The 17,131-nt window shown below is 42.3% G+C and overlaps 1 protein-coding gene across 1 annotated transcript in view; it reads right to left on the bottom strand.

Annotated features, from left to right (window-relative positions):
* Positions 1–352: 352 nt before the first annotated feature.
* The window catches only part of COL4A3 (collagen, type IV, alpha 3 (Goodpasture antigen)), a gene marked incomplete at its 5' end in the record, with an annotated part of 32,377 nt that continues 15,598 nt past the window's right edge, over positions 353–17,131 (bottom strand). The window contains 27 exons of the mRNA XM_009876425.1: positions 353–437; positions 706–878; positions 1,682–1,796; positions 2,124–2,301; positions 2,933–3,145; positions 3,765–3,863; positions 4,096–4,215; positions 4,327–4,398; positions 4,881–4,953; positions 5,373–5,503; positions 6,164–6,331; positions 6,420–6,477; positions 7,214–7,264; positions 8,247–8,345; positions 9,184–9,264; positions 9,528–9,654; positions 10,667–10,814; positions 11,190–11,279; positions 12,289–12,387; positions 13,028–13,162; positions 13,740–13,829; positions 14,065–14,232; positions 14,657–14,770; positions 14,915–15,065; positions 15,387–15,484; positions 16,302–16,406; positions 16,811–16,903. Of these exons, the coding sequence (XP_009874727.1) occupies positions 353–437; positions 706–878; positions 1,682–1,796; positions 2,124–2,301; positions 2,933–3,145; positions 3,765–3,863; positions 4,096–4,215; positions 4,327–4,398; positions 4,881–4,953; positions 5,373–5,503; positions 6,164–6,331; positions 6,420–6,477; positions 7,214–7,264; positions 8,247–8,345; positions 9,184–9,264; positions 9,528–9,654; positions 10,667–10,814; positions 11,190–11,279; positions 12,289–12,387; positions 13,028–13,162; positions 13,740–13,829; positions 14,065–14,232; positions 14,657–14,770; positions 14,915–15,065; positions 15,387–15,484; positions 16,302–16,406; positions 16,811–16,903 (3,134 nt within the window). The remainder of the gene's footprint in view (positions 438–705; positions 879–1,681; positions 1,797–2,123; positions 2,302–2,932; positions 3,146–3,764; positions 3,864–4,095; positions 4,216–4,326; positions 4,399–4,880; positions 4,954–5,372; positions 5,504–6,163; positions 6,332–6,419; positions 6,478–7,213; positions 7,265–8,246; positions 8,346–9,183; positions 9,265–9,527; positions 9,655–10,666; positions 10,815–11,189; positions 11,280–12,288; positions 12,388–13,027; positions 13,163–13,739; positions 13,830–14,064; positions 14,233–14,656; positions 14,771–14,914; positions 15,066–15,386; positions 15,485–16,301; positions 16,407–16,810; positions 16,904–17,131) is intronic.

The following is a 17,131-nucleotide window of genomic DNA, read 5'->3' as shown; positions in this document are numbered from 1 at the left end:
TAGGTAAGCCAATACTAGAGCGTTTCACTTGTCCTGCGGTTTGAAAAGCACGTGGCACGAAGCAGCGTCAACATCTCTCGTTAAAGATCAGGCGATGCCAAAGTCCTACCACGGAGATGCAGCTCGGCAGGAGTGCCCGCGGGCTGCGGTCTAAGTGTCCTCCAACAAAGTGCTCTGTCGTTTGCCAAAGACAAAAGTCAAACCGTTGCCCTACCTCACTGCAGTGCTGCACTGGCAACTTAGAGCTTTCTTTCCAGGTGCAGTCGGACTTTAATAAATTACAGCTCCTCAGAGTTAGGCAATTCTTTGTCATAAAAGCAGAGGTTCATGTTCCGTCAGGAGCGGCTGCCATTTAGAGTGGTCTCTTCATGCAGACCTGACAACGGCTGATGATATTTTCTAGTTCTCCAGCTTTCAAAGTCTGTGACAGAGGCCTCCTAAAGCAAACAAAACAAATATTTACTTCTGTCTTTTAAAAAAAATGGGAAGAGATGCTGAGGCTTTGGATATGGAATTACTGACATGGAAATCCTTGGCTCACTTAAGACATCTTTGCACTACAGAGTGATGCTACAGCCAGCACAGGAGGTGTCTAACCCGAGGGGGGTCCTAGGGGAGCCCCCCGTGCTGTGCTGGCAGTTCCTGCCTCCTCCGACACTTGCAGCGTGGATGTGACGCGTACGGGTGCAGGGAAGAACAGTTTACCTGAACATTCTTCTTGGATTTAATGATGCCAACCAGAAACTGTAGGAATTCGAGTAGTAGTTGCACGTCCCCCTGCCGTGGCACTCGATGAATGGGATAGCTCGAAATTCTTCCAGACAAGATCCGGGAGACGCCAGTGCTTGGCCAGAAGCTTCTGAGCCGGCACTTGTGTACTGTAAGCACCAACACATTTTTTATGAGAACTTGTCCATCAGCTTTTAGTAAACTGCAGGCAAAAAAACCCACCTCTTTCTGAAGCACACCCTGTGTCCTGTGGTACATTTTGGACAAGACAAAATGAATGCAGATTACTCTCATGAAGCTTACAACGAAGCACAGAAGCCTCACAGAAATTCAGGCACAGCGATGACATTTCTTAAACCCTGCAAAGGCTTTTTTCCGCTCCATGAAAAGGCACGGAACTGTAACTGGTACAAAGACAAGAAAGTAGCTGGCTTTTGTCCCGTTGAGACTACAGTAACAAGTCAGTCATATCCCCTGGTTTTTGGTGTGTGTGTGCTTATTTTCTGTCGCATCGATTGCTTCTCCAAACAGAAAAAGCAAAGGCAGCATTCTCCTTCTCTAATGTTGGCAAATGCTTGAAGAAATAGCTTTAATATAATTTATGACAGCAGAAAATTGGCTAGAAAAGCCCAGTTCTCAATTTGCAGTCACATTATGAACTTTCTTCACTCCCGTCTCCTTATGGCATTGAAGCTGTGGAGGCTGTCTTTTGTAGGCAGTGTTCTGCATTTGTTTTGATTTTACCTTTCAGTAGAGTTCAGCCCCAAGACCCAATTCATAACAGAACTGCACCTGTCAGTTATTTCTGTGTCTTTGTGTTCGGGACTGGGTTAACCACTCCGTTCCCCAAACATTTAACAACGACTGACAAACAAACGAGCTACGAGCAAATGAAAACGCCAGTGAAAGCGAGAGGACATGAAATTACTAATTCAAGTCTTTATATCCTCACCATAACGAAAGAAAAGCCCTTCCAGAGAGACATCCAGCCTTCTGGACACGCAGGAACTAGAGTTGTTTGGCTGTGAACTGCCAGGACCATTGCAGCTCCCTCGCAGACAACACACCTGCCAGAAGAAACACGCACGCGTTCAGCGCAGGTCTGAGGGAAAACACGAAAGCAGACCAAACCTTTTTCTCCTAGGACAGCAGCTACCCCGTGGCAGGGCTTACTGGAAAGGCTACAACTCACACAAGTTCTTCCCTGCTTAACGAGGAGATAAGCAAATTGAAGGTAACTCAAATACCTTGCTTTGCAATCTCTGCCAGAGAGTTAAAACCAGTGCTTGTACTGGCTGAGGTGGGCAGGTTTTTGATTAAGATTTGCTGTCAAAACCGATTTATGATGTGCTCGTGGTGCCAGGCCAGAGGAGCTGGCATTCTTGTGCTCTCACCTGCTTATATGGGGCTCTAGTGCCCTGCCAGAAATGGGTGCCATGTCCGCCGGAATCACTGCTGCTGTGGACAGCCAGTAGGAGTAGTCATTGCGAGAAGCAAAGCTGCACACGTCGTTGGTGCTACAGAATAAGAATGGCATGGTGGTGAATCTCTGCAAGCAGCTGCCAGCTGTTCCTGGAAGACAAAAGAGGAGAGGTTTGTGACAGATGGATGATTATATGTGGTGCAGAGAACAGAAGAGACATGTGATGGCATCCAATCTACTCTAGTGAGAAATAAAACGTTAACTAGAGAGAAGCATCTGCACAGTGGAATTATTCATAAGCAAAATGCTTATGGTATATATGAAAATAAGAACTAAGAATAAAATCTGTTGAAATATTAATATCTTATTGAATAGTATCGGTCCTCGTCACAGTGGCAGTGACTCAGCTGTTTAAACAAAAGCTTCTGCTACAATTTTTGAAACCCTAAACCATCCCATCAGGTCTCCAAAAAAAGCAAGATTCTCTCTCAGATCCTGTGTCACTACTGTTAGCCCCGTGCAGATGTTGTGAGCATTTATATCAGACATCTATCCATACGTAACTGGACTGCTCCTCAAAAATGTCTCGAATAGCAAAGAGGAACTACAGGAGCGCAGGCAGAGAGGTGTCTGGATAGGCTCAGAGCAGCAGAGCACGCTGGAGACAGATGGCTGAAGCCAGTGCTCCCCTCGGACACTTACGGCGGGTTTGGTTTTGTGACAGCTTAGCATTACTGGACTCTAATGAAAACAATCACAAAATTGTTACCAGTACCGTACCAAGATCTTGTCCGTGTGCTCGTTCATTTCCCTGTACAAAAAGCAGCGAGTAGCCAACGTAGATCTGCGCAGTCCCAAGCGGGCAGGAAGGAATGCTTGTGGACTGACTGTGCCGGGTAAAGATAAAACCTTTTCTTGTTGGACCAGCAATCATAGTACCTGGTGATCCAGGTAACCCTTGGAGACCTGGAAAGCCAACCAGTCCAGGCTGTCCTGTGGGCAGGGAAAAGAAACACGAGTGCAAATATTATCCTTTTGTTTGAATTCTTCCTTCATTTAAATTAGTGGAACCACTTGAAAGCCAACAAAAAAATTATCACTAAGAAGATACAGCTCGAAAATTGGTACTGTTTGTTGCTAGATGTATTAACTCCTTCAGACCTAGCTCAGGTAGCTTTGCATTGCACAGTTTCATGGAATAGTAGGGTATTTTAAAGAACCGTGGCCACTTTTACAACAAAAAAAGTTGTAAAGTCAAAACATTTTATGGTGACAAAAATATTTAGTTCTATTTTGAAGGCATAAAAAGGCACACCGATACCTACGGATTTCAAGTGCGTAAATACATGTGATTAATAACAGAAGAGTACAGACAATACCCATTTTACTGAACTATTAATTCTTAATTAATTATTAATTACTAAATTACTAAATTGTGAACACGCATCTGTTAAAAGCTAAGAATGTGCTTACACGTGCTTGTGGCCCTAAAGCTACTGTAAACATTACAGAACCTCCACAGGCTCCAGAGGAAGGACTTACAGAAATCAGGAATGCAGTTTATCTGTAAATTCAGTACCAGCAGTGAAAGATAGAGCCTGCTTTCCTGTACCTCTTTGTCCTGGAAATCCCCGGTCTCCTTTTGGACCAGGCAGTCCTCGTTGACCTGGATGACCAAAACTTCCTGGTAGACCTTTTACTCCTTTAGGTCCTAAATTGTAACGAAGGAAAAACCAGAATCACATAGGAGTAGTTATTCTACATTTTAATAACTGTTAAGGAATAAAGTGAATATCCCTAGGAAAATGTAGCTGTGTTGGAATAAAAACCATCAGCATGAATTTACTAAGTTTTGAGACTGTCTGTAGTGTTACTGACACCACATCACAATGTCCTACTCAGCAGCGCACAGGAGCATGTACAGAGATGGAAGTATAAAGCACCTTGTAGTCCGGGAATCCCCTGAATTCCTTGATCACCTGGTGTTCCCGGGATTCCTGGCAGTCCAGGAGGACCCTTGCTTCCTGGCACAGAGAATATTTTCCCAGGGACTCCAGGAAGACCTAGCAGCAAAAATGTAACAAAAAGCTATTGCTTGATGTTAAAAGAAACAGCCTACAAACCAAACCAATCAACCTAAGTCAGCTGGTATAAGACTGCGCAGGGCTGGTTACCATGCTGGCCCTTCGGTCCCCTTGGCCCTGCTGCACCTTGTGGTCCGGTGGGTCCTGGATTACCCTTTTCTCCTAAAAAAGAAGATTAAAAATACACCTGTCTGGTTTAAAATGTCAAAACATCACTTTCAGAAGCTTATTTAAGAGCCCTGCATAATCCGTGCAACCTTCCCAAAGAGAAGCAGTGCCTGTAGACTTGTTTGAAATGCAAAAGTAGACTTCTACAGCTCTGCTGGAAATAAATTATTTAATTTTTTTAAAAGAAGTATTTTTATCATCAAGTCAGGAGATTTGACTGGCTATAACTGACTGACTATGGAGGCCATCAAAGTCTCACCCCTTCCTTATTTTGGACATACCCATAGCACCTAACTCAAAGAAAATGCTCTCTTAGTGAATGCTTTCATTTATAGCTGAGCTACAACCGGCTCTTGGTGGAAAACCCCCGTGTCTCTAGGGCCACACCTGGTGCTATTAGAAAAATACTATTATAATGCAAGACGTAAATGATTCTACCTGACACACAGAAGCGTATGTAATAAATGCAGGAATACCTTTTACGCCTGGGAATCCAAGAAACCCAGGGTGCCCTCTAGCACCAGGATAACCCGATCGACCTTCTATTCCCTGCAAACCAGACAACACCAATAATAAACAAAGAATAAACAGGAAGCAGCAGCTGCACGCGATGAATTCCATTTTCTTTTTGTTCAGAATACTCATTAACCTTCACAGAATATGCTACACTGAGAAGTATCTGCTCCGTTTGTAAGCATGTTAGAAACAGCCATGTTGTTGTTAATACAATTCTGTAATACAGAATGGCCAAGGAAATGACATGCCAGAAATGTCTTTTTGGTCCACTTAAGTCCATAAAAACTACTTTTCATATCCATATTACTATCTTTTCACTATTACAAGTTTTTTTGGGGAGGATGTGGGTTTTTTTGTTTTGTTGTATTTTTTTAAGTTGCCCTGGGTGTGATTTTCATGGTAAAAGTAAGGTAACAATGCAGTTAGAAACAAGCAATATTCGTTTCACTGACTTTTGGACCCGGAGGACCAGTGTCGCCGATGGGGCCTGTTGGCCCTGGTACGCCATCTGCCCCTCTGTCGCCTTTGCTTCCTTTCATGCTGGGTGTGGGAAGACCAGGAGGCCCTGGAAAGCCAGGAGCACCTGTACAGAAACATCAGAGCAAGTCAAGACTGCTGCCGGCAGCATCTCACAGACGTGATGTACAAGGCACTACAACAGCCTGTGACTCTGTAGCGGGACCCACGTTTACTGCCACAGTGATTCCCAAGGAAATACACCTATTTACAAGAAAAAAAAATAAAAGAAAAGACTCCTTTTTCCTAGCCTGCCAATTTCATCTGAGTCAGAGCTGAGCTCTTGTGGTACTCCACAGCACTACAGTTTTTTGAATATCCTCCAGCTGTAGTTATGCCTGGAATCATGGAATTGTTTAAGATCATCGAGTCCAACCGTTAGCCCAGCACTGCCTAGTCCACCGGAACCATGTCCCTAAGGGCCACGTCTGCACACTCAAGCTACCTCACGTCTTTAGAGTTGGATCTCAGCTGCCCTGCTGACAACACGGGAAGAAAGCAAAACAACGCAATCGAGTGGACTGCAGAGCTTAGCGTTATTTTGATTTACATCACACTGCACAGGCCATCATGGCATTACCTGGCAGAGGAACCACCTGTTTAATTATGAAGCTCTCTTGGGGGAAGGCCTTGGGCTCTGGACAGGCTGAATTCTGCTTTCAGTTACCAGTGTATCATTTCAGACAAATAAAGAGTTAGACCAACACACCTGGCCTTCCATCCGCACCCGCAACACCTCTGTTCCCTTTCTGGCCAGGAATTGCCATGCCCGTCGTGCCCTGAAGTCCAGGGAATCCCACTAGGCCAGGAGGTCCAACGGGCCCTTGGTCGCCCTGATGGCCTTTCATACCTGGTGGCCCGGGAAAACCAGGCAGGCCCATGTCCCCTTTGATTCCTGCAAAGCATAAGCAGATACGAGAGCTAAGGGAGCTGTCGAGGTGGTGAGCTGACGTGACTGCACACAATGTGTACATTTATGGTACCACAGAGGTAGAATTCAGCCTTTGTTTTTGGCATGGAGAAGTCCCCAAAGCCACCTTGCTACCATAAACAAAATAGTTCTGAGAAGACAGGACCCACTGTAAGGTAGCGTACACCTTAGTTTTTTTCAAAATGAACAAAACAAAAACCAAAACAACAAAACACTTCAGAGATTGCTCATACAAAGGAATAAAATTGAGAGGAGGGTAAAAAGACCAGAGCAGTGAATATTTCTTGATGCAAAAGTAGATGAAATGCTTCTTTGAACATCACAACTGGCAAAAGAGATTTTTTTTTTTAAGCAAAGCAAGTCTATGGATTTCTAATGGTACCAGAAATACAATGCAAAATCTAAAACATGGAAGAGTCCCCTCAGTCATCTGTTCATCAATATAAAAGGTGAGATGAACAAAATCAAAATGCGATCACTGCAGGTCTCTTATAGTACGCTTAGCATTCAGCATCATGATCTGTTTTCATTAGAATATACTGTTAATCAAAATGTGTATCAAAATAAAATTTCAAAAGCTCTAGAATGTGCGTATCACCTTCACAAAATCAAAGAAGGTATCTTCTCTAGCTCCCTTTTACAACAGTCTTAACTTTACCAGCAAGAACTCTTAACATTTAATATATAGCACCAAATCACTGATCAAAAGCACAGAGTCACTCTTCATTTCCTCCAACACTCTCAGTGCCATTTCAAGCACTCACAAGCAGGAGGTGACTTAAAGATGAAGGTGAAGATTCTAGTATTTAAAAATCAAAGCTTTTGCTTTCTGAAAAGACAACTCACCTCTACGACCAGGAGCACCTCGAAGGCCAGGGATTCCTCTCCCTGGTGCTCCTATGAAACATTAGGTCACATTAAACTCAAAGTCCTGAATAATTTTTAGAAAACATCATTGTTGTCTAATATTTCATACATTTCTTTAGAATTCACTGAATCAAAAAATATATTTTAATTATATGTAAAGTATAATTTATTGACTATTTCATTTTTTTCACCCAGAAATACAAATTAAATTTGTATGCTTTTCTTCATACTTCTACCGATTAATGTTTGAGGTACATTCTACAATAACATGCTTTGTCTTTATTCAGAGGAACAAAAACATATGAAAAATCTGCATTTAAGTTAGTTACTGAGAAAAATAGAAGAAATGTAAATATCTAAAAAAGAAAATACCTTAACAGTGATTACTTCAAACTTAATATGAAAAAAAAATTACTAAATACTACGAGTGCCTTCCCAGTATCCTCTTTATACTCATATCCAAAGACACATTTTCACTGTAAAATAAGAAAATGCTTTCTGCCAGGATTCAGTGGAGGACTGCTTCTATCTGTGGACACTGATGGCGTGAGGCGCAAGATTTAAATGTAAGGTTTTACAACCCAAGGGCCAGGTCATGGAAACCTTCGCTATTCCTGCAAGTAACACCAAGATTCCTTTTATCTTGTATTTCCATGCAGGAGAGGAGAGTCCTTTAAAATGATTTGGCTTCTTTTCCTCTTTTTGAGATTAAACATGTAGGAACTGCTAACAGCAGTACTTTGGCTCTTGCAGACACTAACATTTTTAGGTGACGTTGTGACAGCTCACATTTGTAATAAAGCGGGAACATCCGTATTTGGGTTCTTGACAGCATGTAAAACAATTACATAGAAAAACCTGTGAATTATATAAAAATGAAAAACCTTCTACTTAGAAACTTATTTCTGGCTCCACAGAAGCTCCCCATTAGTCCTTCCCAAATAATCCTTGTCAGTTTAATCAGGGAAGAAAACAACTGTAAAACAGAATTCACGTATTTCACTGCTGTTACCTGGTTCTCCCTTCCCTCCTGGGGCACCGGGCATGCCATTCCGACCTTGGTCACCTCTGTCGCCTGCAAGTCCATTTCTTCCAGGTTTTCCAACAGCCCCTGGGAATTACAACAGATCACGGTAACACTTGCACTTTTATTATTTTGCATTTCGAAGGAAGAGGACACAAGTCCCCTTTATTAAAATTTAATTAGTTCAGCTACCTCCAAGGCAGGTGTAACTCTTGGTGTACAGACATTTATAAAGAGCAGCATATAATTTTTATTGAGCTCACTGGATTTAACCCACGCTGGTGGGAATCCATACAGGCAGTGTGGTTTCTCTTCCTGGCTTTATTAGAAATCCAAGGTTTCTCTAAAGTCTATAAAACCACAACATCATAATTTTGACAAGCACTTCTGAATACAAGAGCGCTCAGTGGCTGGCACTCACTTTATTAAAGCCTGCACAGCACACCTCTCTGTGGCTGCGTAGGCACACACTCCCCCTTAGGTATGTTTTGCATGGTTTGATCTTCACTGTTGCTTTAACAAACAACTACAACTCCATCCTCTCTTTCCACTCTAATTAATTTTGTTCTCCTCCTCATCTAGCTACATCTATCATTCTCCTCTAGGAAGTAAACAAGCCTTTCCTAAAATTTTGTGGATATCATATCTTGAGAACTCTGGATGAAAATGAAAAAAAGGCAAAAAGCTCTACAGTAGTGAAACAAAATTAAAACCTCTTGCCTCAGCAGAACCAATAACATTGAAAATAGGCTGTTAAAGACTGTGGCTGGAACCAGAGAAGGTAAAAAGCCTGGAACTCCCATAAACAGAGACTGTGACTGTGACTGCGTCAGCTAAAGGCTAAAAAGCTCAGAACATCAGCTGCCTCATTACAGAGAAAATAACAGAGGGGGGCAGTGCGTTGGAGAGGTGCTGCACGCCGTACCGGGGGGGCCAGCGATGCCCTGCTGTCCGGGGCAGCCCTGCTGTCCTCTAGCACCAACACCTCCAGGAGGTCCATGCTTCCCTGGAAGAAGAAAGAGCGCGGGAGAGGGGAAAAGGCATTAGGACTAGATCGAGGCTCAGGCTGAGAACTTTGCTATCATTTCTGCTTTGGACACCTGCAAAAGATCTCCAGCTGACGCAGGTGAGCCTGGCTGCACCAACTACGAGGTTCAGAGCAGTCGGATATAAAGGTGCCAGCCCATAGGCACCCTGGTGCTTTGCTGAGAAACTACCTTCTTCCAGCAGCATGTCGACATCTCACCACCCCTCTGAAACAAAACGTACCTGGGATTCCTGCACGTCCAGTCTCTCCTCTGAGCCCATGTGGTCCGGGTATTCCTTTACGGCCTGGATGACCTTGGGATCCTTTTTCTCCTTTGCTGCCCAAAAGTCCTGGGGGGCCTGGATCTCCCTGAGAAATAGCAGTTGCACACAAACAGGTAAAGAATCACACCGCATTAAATACATTCCATATCTGAACAATACAGAAATGATAGGTGATTTTAAAGATTCCTTATGCCTCTCAGACAAAAATCAAAGTAGACTGACACAAAGTCTTCTCATAATACCAACAATCCTTTTCCTTAATCTGTACAAATCTGTCTTTAGATGTTTTCACCAACACAGAGACTTCCCTTCAGTTTTATTCGAACACTCCTCTTTTGTTCCAAACATACTTTCCTTACAGACTACACAGCTATCCAAAACACTGACATGCGTATTTTTCCTTAAATTTGTACTGACTTTCACAACAATAATCTCATTGTGGCTGCCCAGCTAATACAGAAAATAATCAGATTATTTAGATGGATTACAGGAGTTACAGGATGGTTGATAGCCTCTACCACCTACTTTATATAATGTCCTATGTAGAAAGACTGACTGTCGCCCAACAACCAGAATATGTGGAGTAAAATTGTGTCCGAGTGAGCTAACTTAGAAAATACTGTCTCTCTTAGCAATATATACTACTGAACATAGTATATACTGAACATAATATACATTGCTGAGAAAAAACCCACTTCATCTTTTGCAATGATACTAGACTGTCAAAAGCCAACAGTGCAATTTCAGACTTCAGAACATCTGCATTTGCACAGACTATGTTTTTCTGTAATTTTTAATGTGTAAGTGTTCCTAGTGCTGACTTTTGCAGCCCATGCTCTTAATGCATTAGCAGCTTTTCCACAAACAAAGTTATTTCCAAGATGTTTCATCTTTACAAGTAAGAGATCTCTTGCACCAAGAGAAAAAAATAATGAACTCAAAAATTTCTCCTGAGTAATGACACAATAGAATTTTCACACTTCTTACCACTAACAAATCACCTACTTCTACAAACTCAGCAGCTCTTGCTTACGGGTTGTCCTGTTCCTACAGCCAAAGGCTCTGCTGATGGCCTAACACAACAACGTTCCCATTGCCTTTGTACCTTTGGACCAGGTTCTCCTGGAGGCCCAGGAGACGGGTACCCAGGATCTCCTTTGTCACCGGGAAAGCCACTGTAGCCCGGCAGGCCAGGGTCACCTGATGGTCCTGGAAAGCCTGGAGATCCTTTCTGTCCTTTTGGACCTGGAAAAAACACAGATACTGATGCATGCCACTCTTAAAAGGATAACACCTTGTGTTCTGCAAACTACTGCTGGCACATTCATCAGGTATTTATTCTGCATTAAAGATAACTTACACAGGCAGTGATTTTGTTTCTAAACACATTAAAGAGAGGTTCTTGCATGTAACACTATATAAGTTAAAGAAGTTATATTTCACTGGGAGAACTGCAATCTGCAAGTCAAGCAAATGGTGGGGTGGTGAGAAGTCTAGAGGTACTGCTAAGAACAAATCCCATCCAAGTCTTGTGGAGGATGCTTACAGGAACTGCTCAGACCTGTGCAAATGCTTCTATACAGCTCTAGGAATTTGTAACACGGCGTGACAGAAAATGACCTGGAATTCCCATGTCCCCTTTGCTTCCTGGTGCACCTGGGAATCCTTGTCCTCCAGGAATCCCTGGAAGACCCATAAATCCTTTGACACCTGCAAGACAAAGAAGTAAGTGTCACCTTCTCATGTTTGCTTTAGACACCGGCCGGCAGAGCCGTCATGAATACACAACCCTCTGTCACACACCTTGTGAGGGCATCTTACTATTTTGTAAATCAAGATGCAGCCTCTTGGCCCAGAGACAGATAAAATTATCATAGTTGTTGCCAGAATGTAAAGAACATAACAAATATCTTGTGCATCGACATTAAAATTGAAGTTTGTGACCACAGCACCATAATGACATACAGCATCGATAACTGTCGTCATTACATGAGCTGCTTCAATTACAAGTTTAAAATTATTTTTGATTGTCACCATTTTTATTTATCTAATTACAGCATCATATGGTTTTCGAGAATATAGAGAATTAAAGATGTTTTATTAGCATTAATTTGAAAAAAGCCTCAAGGGTCAACGTGTATCATTAGGTATGAAGTTACGGCAATGGCAGAGCAAAACTTTGTGAAACAGCTTAGGTAGTTTTATAATTTATGCAGGTTCTTTTTAAGTCTGCTTTTCACTGAAGGTCTGGTAACTTTCAAAATGCAAGTCAAACACGAACGCTTTGGAAAGGGAAATAAAATAAATTTGAAATAAAACTTCCAAAATGTTTTTTTTTGCACAATTGTGATGTTCATATTTTAGAATTCTTAGGTTTTTTATTAATATTGGAATTCAAACTTAACTCCTACAAATATCAAATTTTATTCACTGGCCTCATCAGCTTTTAAAGTTACTGTTACTCAGGATTTAATGTAATTTTCCATCTATCACCCCAAACAACAGTGTACATTTGGAAGGAGACAATCATCTGGTGGTAGCTGCTACAGCTTTGAAATAGCAGCGTTTGAAATTGTTCAGTTTCAGAACTCTCAGAAAAGCTTCAGAGTTAATCCAGAGAATGTAGTGCTGTTGGAGATGAGCTGAAGTGCCAGCACTGAGGCAGTATTATCTCTGCTCTCCACGTGATGCAGTAATTTTCAGCACACATACACCTTACCTGGTAGCCCAGGCATTCCTCCAGCCCCATCAGCACCTGGGGGACCGTGCACACCGGCATTTCCTTTTTCTCCTTTTAGACCCATTCTTCCTTGAACTCCTAAAACAAAAGCTTCACTTCAGAAAATATTGCAAAAAACCATCTTAGAGTATAAGCATGTTTATGTCAAGAATAAAGTTTCTGTAAAGCCTTCTAGATTTCTCCTATGGAGACAAAAGGAAGTTTCTTAAAGCTTCCATAAGAGCTTGTCTACACAAAAAGTCAGGCAGCGTTAGTTAAGCAAGGACAACTCGTATGCCGAGTCCATGTTAATACTGAAAACAGAAGAATTCTCCTGACAGTCAGGTATTTCTGAGCAGACTCAGTTTCTTGGCAATCCAGCATCTAGTTGGTGAGCACACACAATTCTGTGCTCATGGGCTACTAAACAGGTAAAGCCATGAATGCAGAGCATATACATACATAAGCCTCCTGTTACTACTGACATATTACTGGTTTAACGTTACAGTAAGAGCTTTTTAAGGAATATGGAGTTGTTAAAACGGAAGTAAATATTCAGTGTAATATCCAGCTATCCCATAAATAAAAAGGCAATTACAGTGTTCATCAGTAATTATTTCAAAGCCCTGGGAATAGTTTCAGTAGCAGCGTCGTTTTCTTCCATACTTTAGAGCCCACTGAACTGCAGCACGGACAACAACCCTGACTAGTTCCGAGTGACAGAACAACAGATGTGCACCTTTTAAGCCTCGTTCTCCTTTATCCCCGATGCCAACCAAGGTCTCAGATGGTCCAGAAAAACCTTTATCACCTGGTTCGCCCTTTGCTCCAAGAAATCCTTTTCTTCCCTTTAGTCCTGGGAAGCCAGAAGAACCTGCAAGAAAATAATGAATTGTTCTGAAGTAAACTGACTAGACGTGAAGGAAGCTATGAAATGCCTGTCTTCAAGGGCAACTATGTACTTAAATACACATTCCAAACAGACAACTTAAACTGGCTTCTTAATTACTTCAATCATCAATAAAACATTAACGAGCAGAGACTATGGCAAGAGATGGTAATTATTTCTTATACTGAATATATGTATAATCTTGTATTTGTTGAATAGATATAGTAATGCTATTTGAACCATGAATGGGACAGAAAAAAGACAGGAAAAAAGCTCTCTGCTCTTTATTTAGCAAGTCACCAGCCATTTTTACAAATACCAATGAAAGAGAAAAGTGGGAATTCAAAACTGCTAAAAGAGATAAAATAACGTTGTAACTCTGTAAGTCTGTAGGCTGCACATATACAGATGCCAAATATTGACCAAGACTCAAAGAAATTCTGCTCTGACTCGTGCACTCAAGAGCGGTACCACACACCAGGATGGATCACAAGACTACTTTGAGCACAGAAGTTCCTGTATTCTAAGGAACAGAGAGAAGACAGATGCTGCAGCCACTTGCCTCTGACACCCGGGCTGCCTGGTCTGCCAGCCATGCCTGGGGCTCCAGGAATTCCTAACCGGCCCATTAAACCTGGATCTCCCCTTGAACCTGTGGAATTGAAGCAACAGGAGAATATTTGTTAGTATTTGATCAGTGAAGCAACATTTCTTCAGAAAACTACACGTATGCCTGTCACCGGATCCATAAGGATCTCATTGATATATATGAAAGCCGTAGACGGAAAAACATTTTGACATCTTCAGTTTGGAAAAGCATGAGTGACAACCTTTTGCAGAGATTGACTTAATTTCCATGTCTAAACAAGTATTTGCAGAATCCTTACCTGGCACACCAGAGATTCCTGGCCTTCCAGGCTGCCCCTTGGGACCCGGTAATCCTGCACTGCCCTGCAGACCGATTAATCCAGGTTCCCCAGGCTCTCCATAGATTCCTGGGATACTCAAGCCAGGAAGACCTAGTTCTCCTTTTGAACCTTGCAAACCTCTTCCTCCTAAGAAAAATGCATGACAGTGTAGTATGGTACCTTTGTCTGGAAGATAAACTTTCATGGCTCTCTTGCTGTCTGGGGCATGAAAGTCTTCTTGAACTCTACCTGTTTGAGTGCTAAACACTAGATCTGTAAGACAACATACATGTTCAGGAAGAGGAAAAAAGCCAAAACAGTTGTGGGTTGGTTGTTGTTGTTTGTGTACTTTTTTTAAGGGAAAAGGAAAAAAAAGGCAAGAGTAGAGAATTGTGTTCTTTCTCAGAAGAAGAACTTAGAACCTTTTGAGATCATATACAGGATTATTTTCTCGCATACTATCCTGTAATGGATATCCAGAAACAACTTCAGCGCCTTCAGGCCACTGGAAAGCAGAAACAAAATGCAGACCCACCCAGCCAAATGGCATATTTGATTCAGAAGGTCCTACCTGGTGGGCCTGTAGCTCCTTGACCACCCTGCAAACCTGGCAGGCCAATGCGACATTCAGCAGGTTTCCCTGGAAAACCTGGATCTCCAAGAACTCCAGGTGAGCCGCGATCTCCTAAAAGAAAGGAGACTGGATTCACAATTTAAAGCTTTGAGTGAGGCTTTTGATATTTCAGGCTTTGGGTGGGCACTGTTTGACTTGGTTTCCCTCTCCCTAAAATAACTCGCTGTGCTCCCCGAGCTCATTTGACAACAGTACCTCTTAGGCCGTCATCACCATCGTGTCCAGCACGCCCTGGTAGGCCTGGAAGTCCTGGAAATCCTCTATCACCTTTTGAGCCAGGACTGCCATGAGCTCCTGGTGAACCCAGTCTACCTGGCTCTCCAGGAATAACCATGCCTGGGTCACCCTGTAACACAGAAAGAAAAGTTAGTGGTAAACGATCCACTAGGTTTTGCAAATCTGTACGCCACGCAGAGTTTTCCTTGTGCTCTGAAAACTGAAGTACCAAAACATCTCAAATATTTAGGAGTTCTGAAATCCTGTATCTGAACTTAAAATTTTGGCTTGAGCCCCTTTCTATATAAAGAATTGAATTTCATACTTTGTACGCCAGTGGCCAGGAAATATAGGAACTCCCGTACTCCTTATGCTTCTTAATTTATTTGCTCAGTGTCTCAGCGAACGGATGGGACCTGTGGAAAAGTCTGTGCTCTATTTCTAAGCAAACCTTTTGTCCTGGTTGTCCCAGACTTCCAGCCCGGCCTGGATCTCCAATCTTTCCTTCACAACCTGGTGACCCTCTGCTTCCTGCAAGTCCTTTATCTCCTGCAAAAGGAATTGGATAGTGGCAGAGACGCGATGGTTATCACCCTATTTTACGCCTGGGTATTTGTACAGATGCAGTTATGAGCCTCTGACACCAATAGCTTACATGAGCGGAAGACGGCATCTTGATTTCAGAGCTGGTGCCACACTGCACCTTGCTCCTTACACACCACTCCATGTTGACTGCAACACGGGATTTTTTTAAAGGGAGGCTACTCTGATGTCAGTTCCCCACCGTTTTCTTCAACAAACAGCTTGGTAGCAGTTTTAGTATCAGAGTTGTCTTTTTGTTTTTTATTGTCCTGACAGGATTACGAGAATTTCTTAATATTTCCAGTGTCCGAAGAGAGCTATGGCTCTGCATGAGGAATGACCAACTTTAGAATATTCAAAACGTTCTCTATTACCTGCGCATTAGAGCAGGTATTGCATTGTATATATCCAAAATTGATTAAAAATCAAATACTGGCACTTATACAGTTCTGACTCTGTAACATGTGTCCAGGTAAGGAGAATACAGGTCAGTAAGTGTGGCACTCAGGCGAGCTGCACCTCTTTGGGCAGTATTCCAGGAAACATCAATGTCTGCTAAAATATCTCCCTACTGCCACTTTTAATACTTGATTCTCTGAAATACTTCAAAATATTCCAAACTTGCAATTAATAAATTACAAGAGGGCTAAAAACTTGCCTGTCTAATACTAATTGATTTTTTTTTACAACTTGATTGTTTTTCATACAGACTAAAAAGAAATAGTAGAGGTTTTGGATTTGTTTTTGCTTTTTATGCAGAGGAAAACCAAGAAGACTCTCTCACCTTTTGGACCTGGGTTTCCAGGAAACCCAAGCCCTGGAAAGCCCGTGTCTCCTGTTGGCCCTGGATGTCCTGAATCACCTCGCTGACCTCTTGCTCCAATCCTACCTGTACAAAGAAAATAAGTAAACTGTGATTTGTCTTACCACAGAATCTTAACTTGTAAGATTAGGTGTTTCACAGTTTACCATCATTAATTAGGACACTACTGTAGATTATATTAGAATTTAGCCACTATTTCTCCTCCACAGCAGGTTCTCACAGTTGAAATACTAAAACTGTGTTCACAGTATCAAAGCAGGCATGAGCCTGTGAGTTAAGTTTTTATGTAATCTGCACAAAAAGAAGCTACCATAAGGCTGCCAAGAAATTTTCTTATGCTATTCAGGGCAGATTTATGGACTATTGTTCCACAAAACCAAGGCAAGGATACCTCACAACAGTTAGCCTCAATGTCACTTACGGTCCTCCAGTGCCCCTGCAAAGCATGACAAGGGGCAAGATGTACTCACCAGGCACTCCTGGGGGGCCAGGTAAACCATCTGGTCCTTGAGGTCCTGCCAGGGCCGGCAGTGGAGTTATCACAGTGGTCTCTCCTTTCGGACCTTCAAGCAAATACATAATCAGAGATTACAAAGGCTTATAGTTTGGCACTATGTAATCTTCAGCATTTAAAAATAGTAGTTGTCAATCTACTTGGTTAAAAATGCAGTCTCCTACAGTTTCTGTATTTCTGAAACTCAAGACTTTGAAAAGCCTTCAGACCCTGGCTTCACAGAGCAAAAGACTTTCACTGACACCAAGCCCAGCTGCAGTCTAGTGGAGACCCAGAA

The sequence above is a fragment of the Apaloderma vittatum genome, unplaced genomic scaffold (genome assembly GCF_000703405.1).
Source record: "Apaloderma vittatum isolate BGI_N311 unplaced genomic scaffold, ASM70340v1 scaffold34590, whole genome shotgun sequence".
Taxonomy (NCBI): Eukaryota; Metazoa; Chordata; class Aves; order Trogoniformes; family Trogonidae; genus Apaloderma; species Apaloderma vittatum.
Note: the sequence above shows the minus strand (reverse complement) of the source record. Positions and strands in the feature narration are given on the sequence as shown.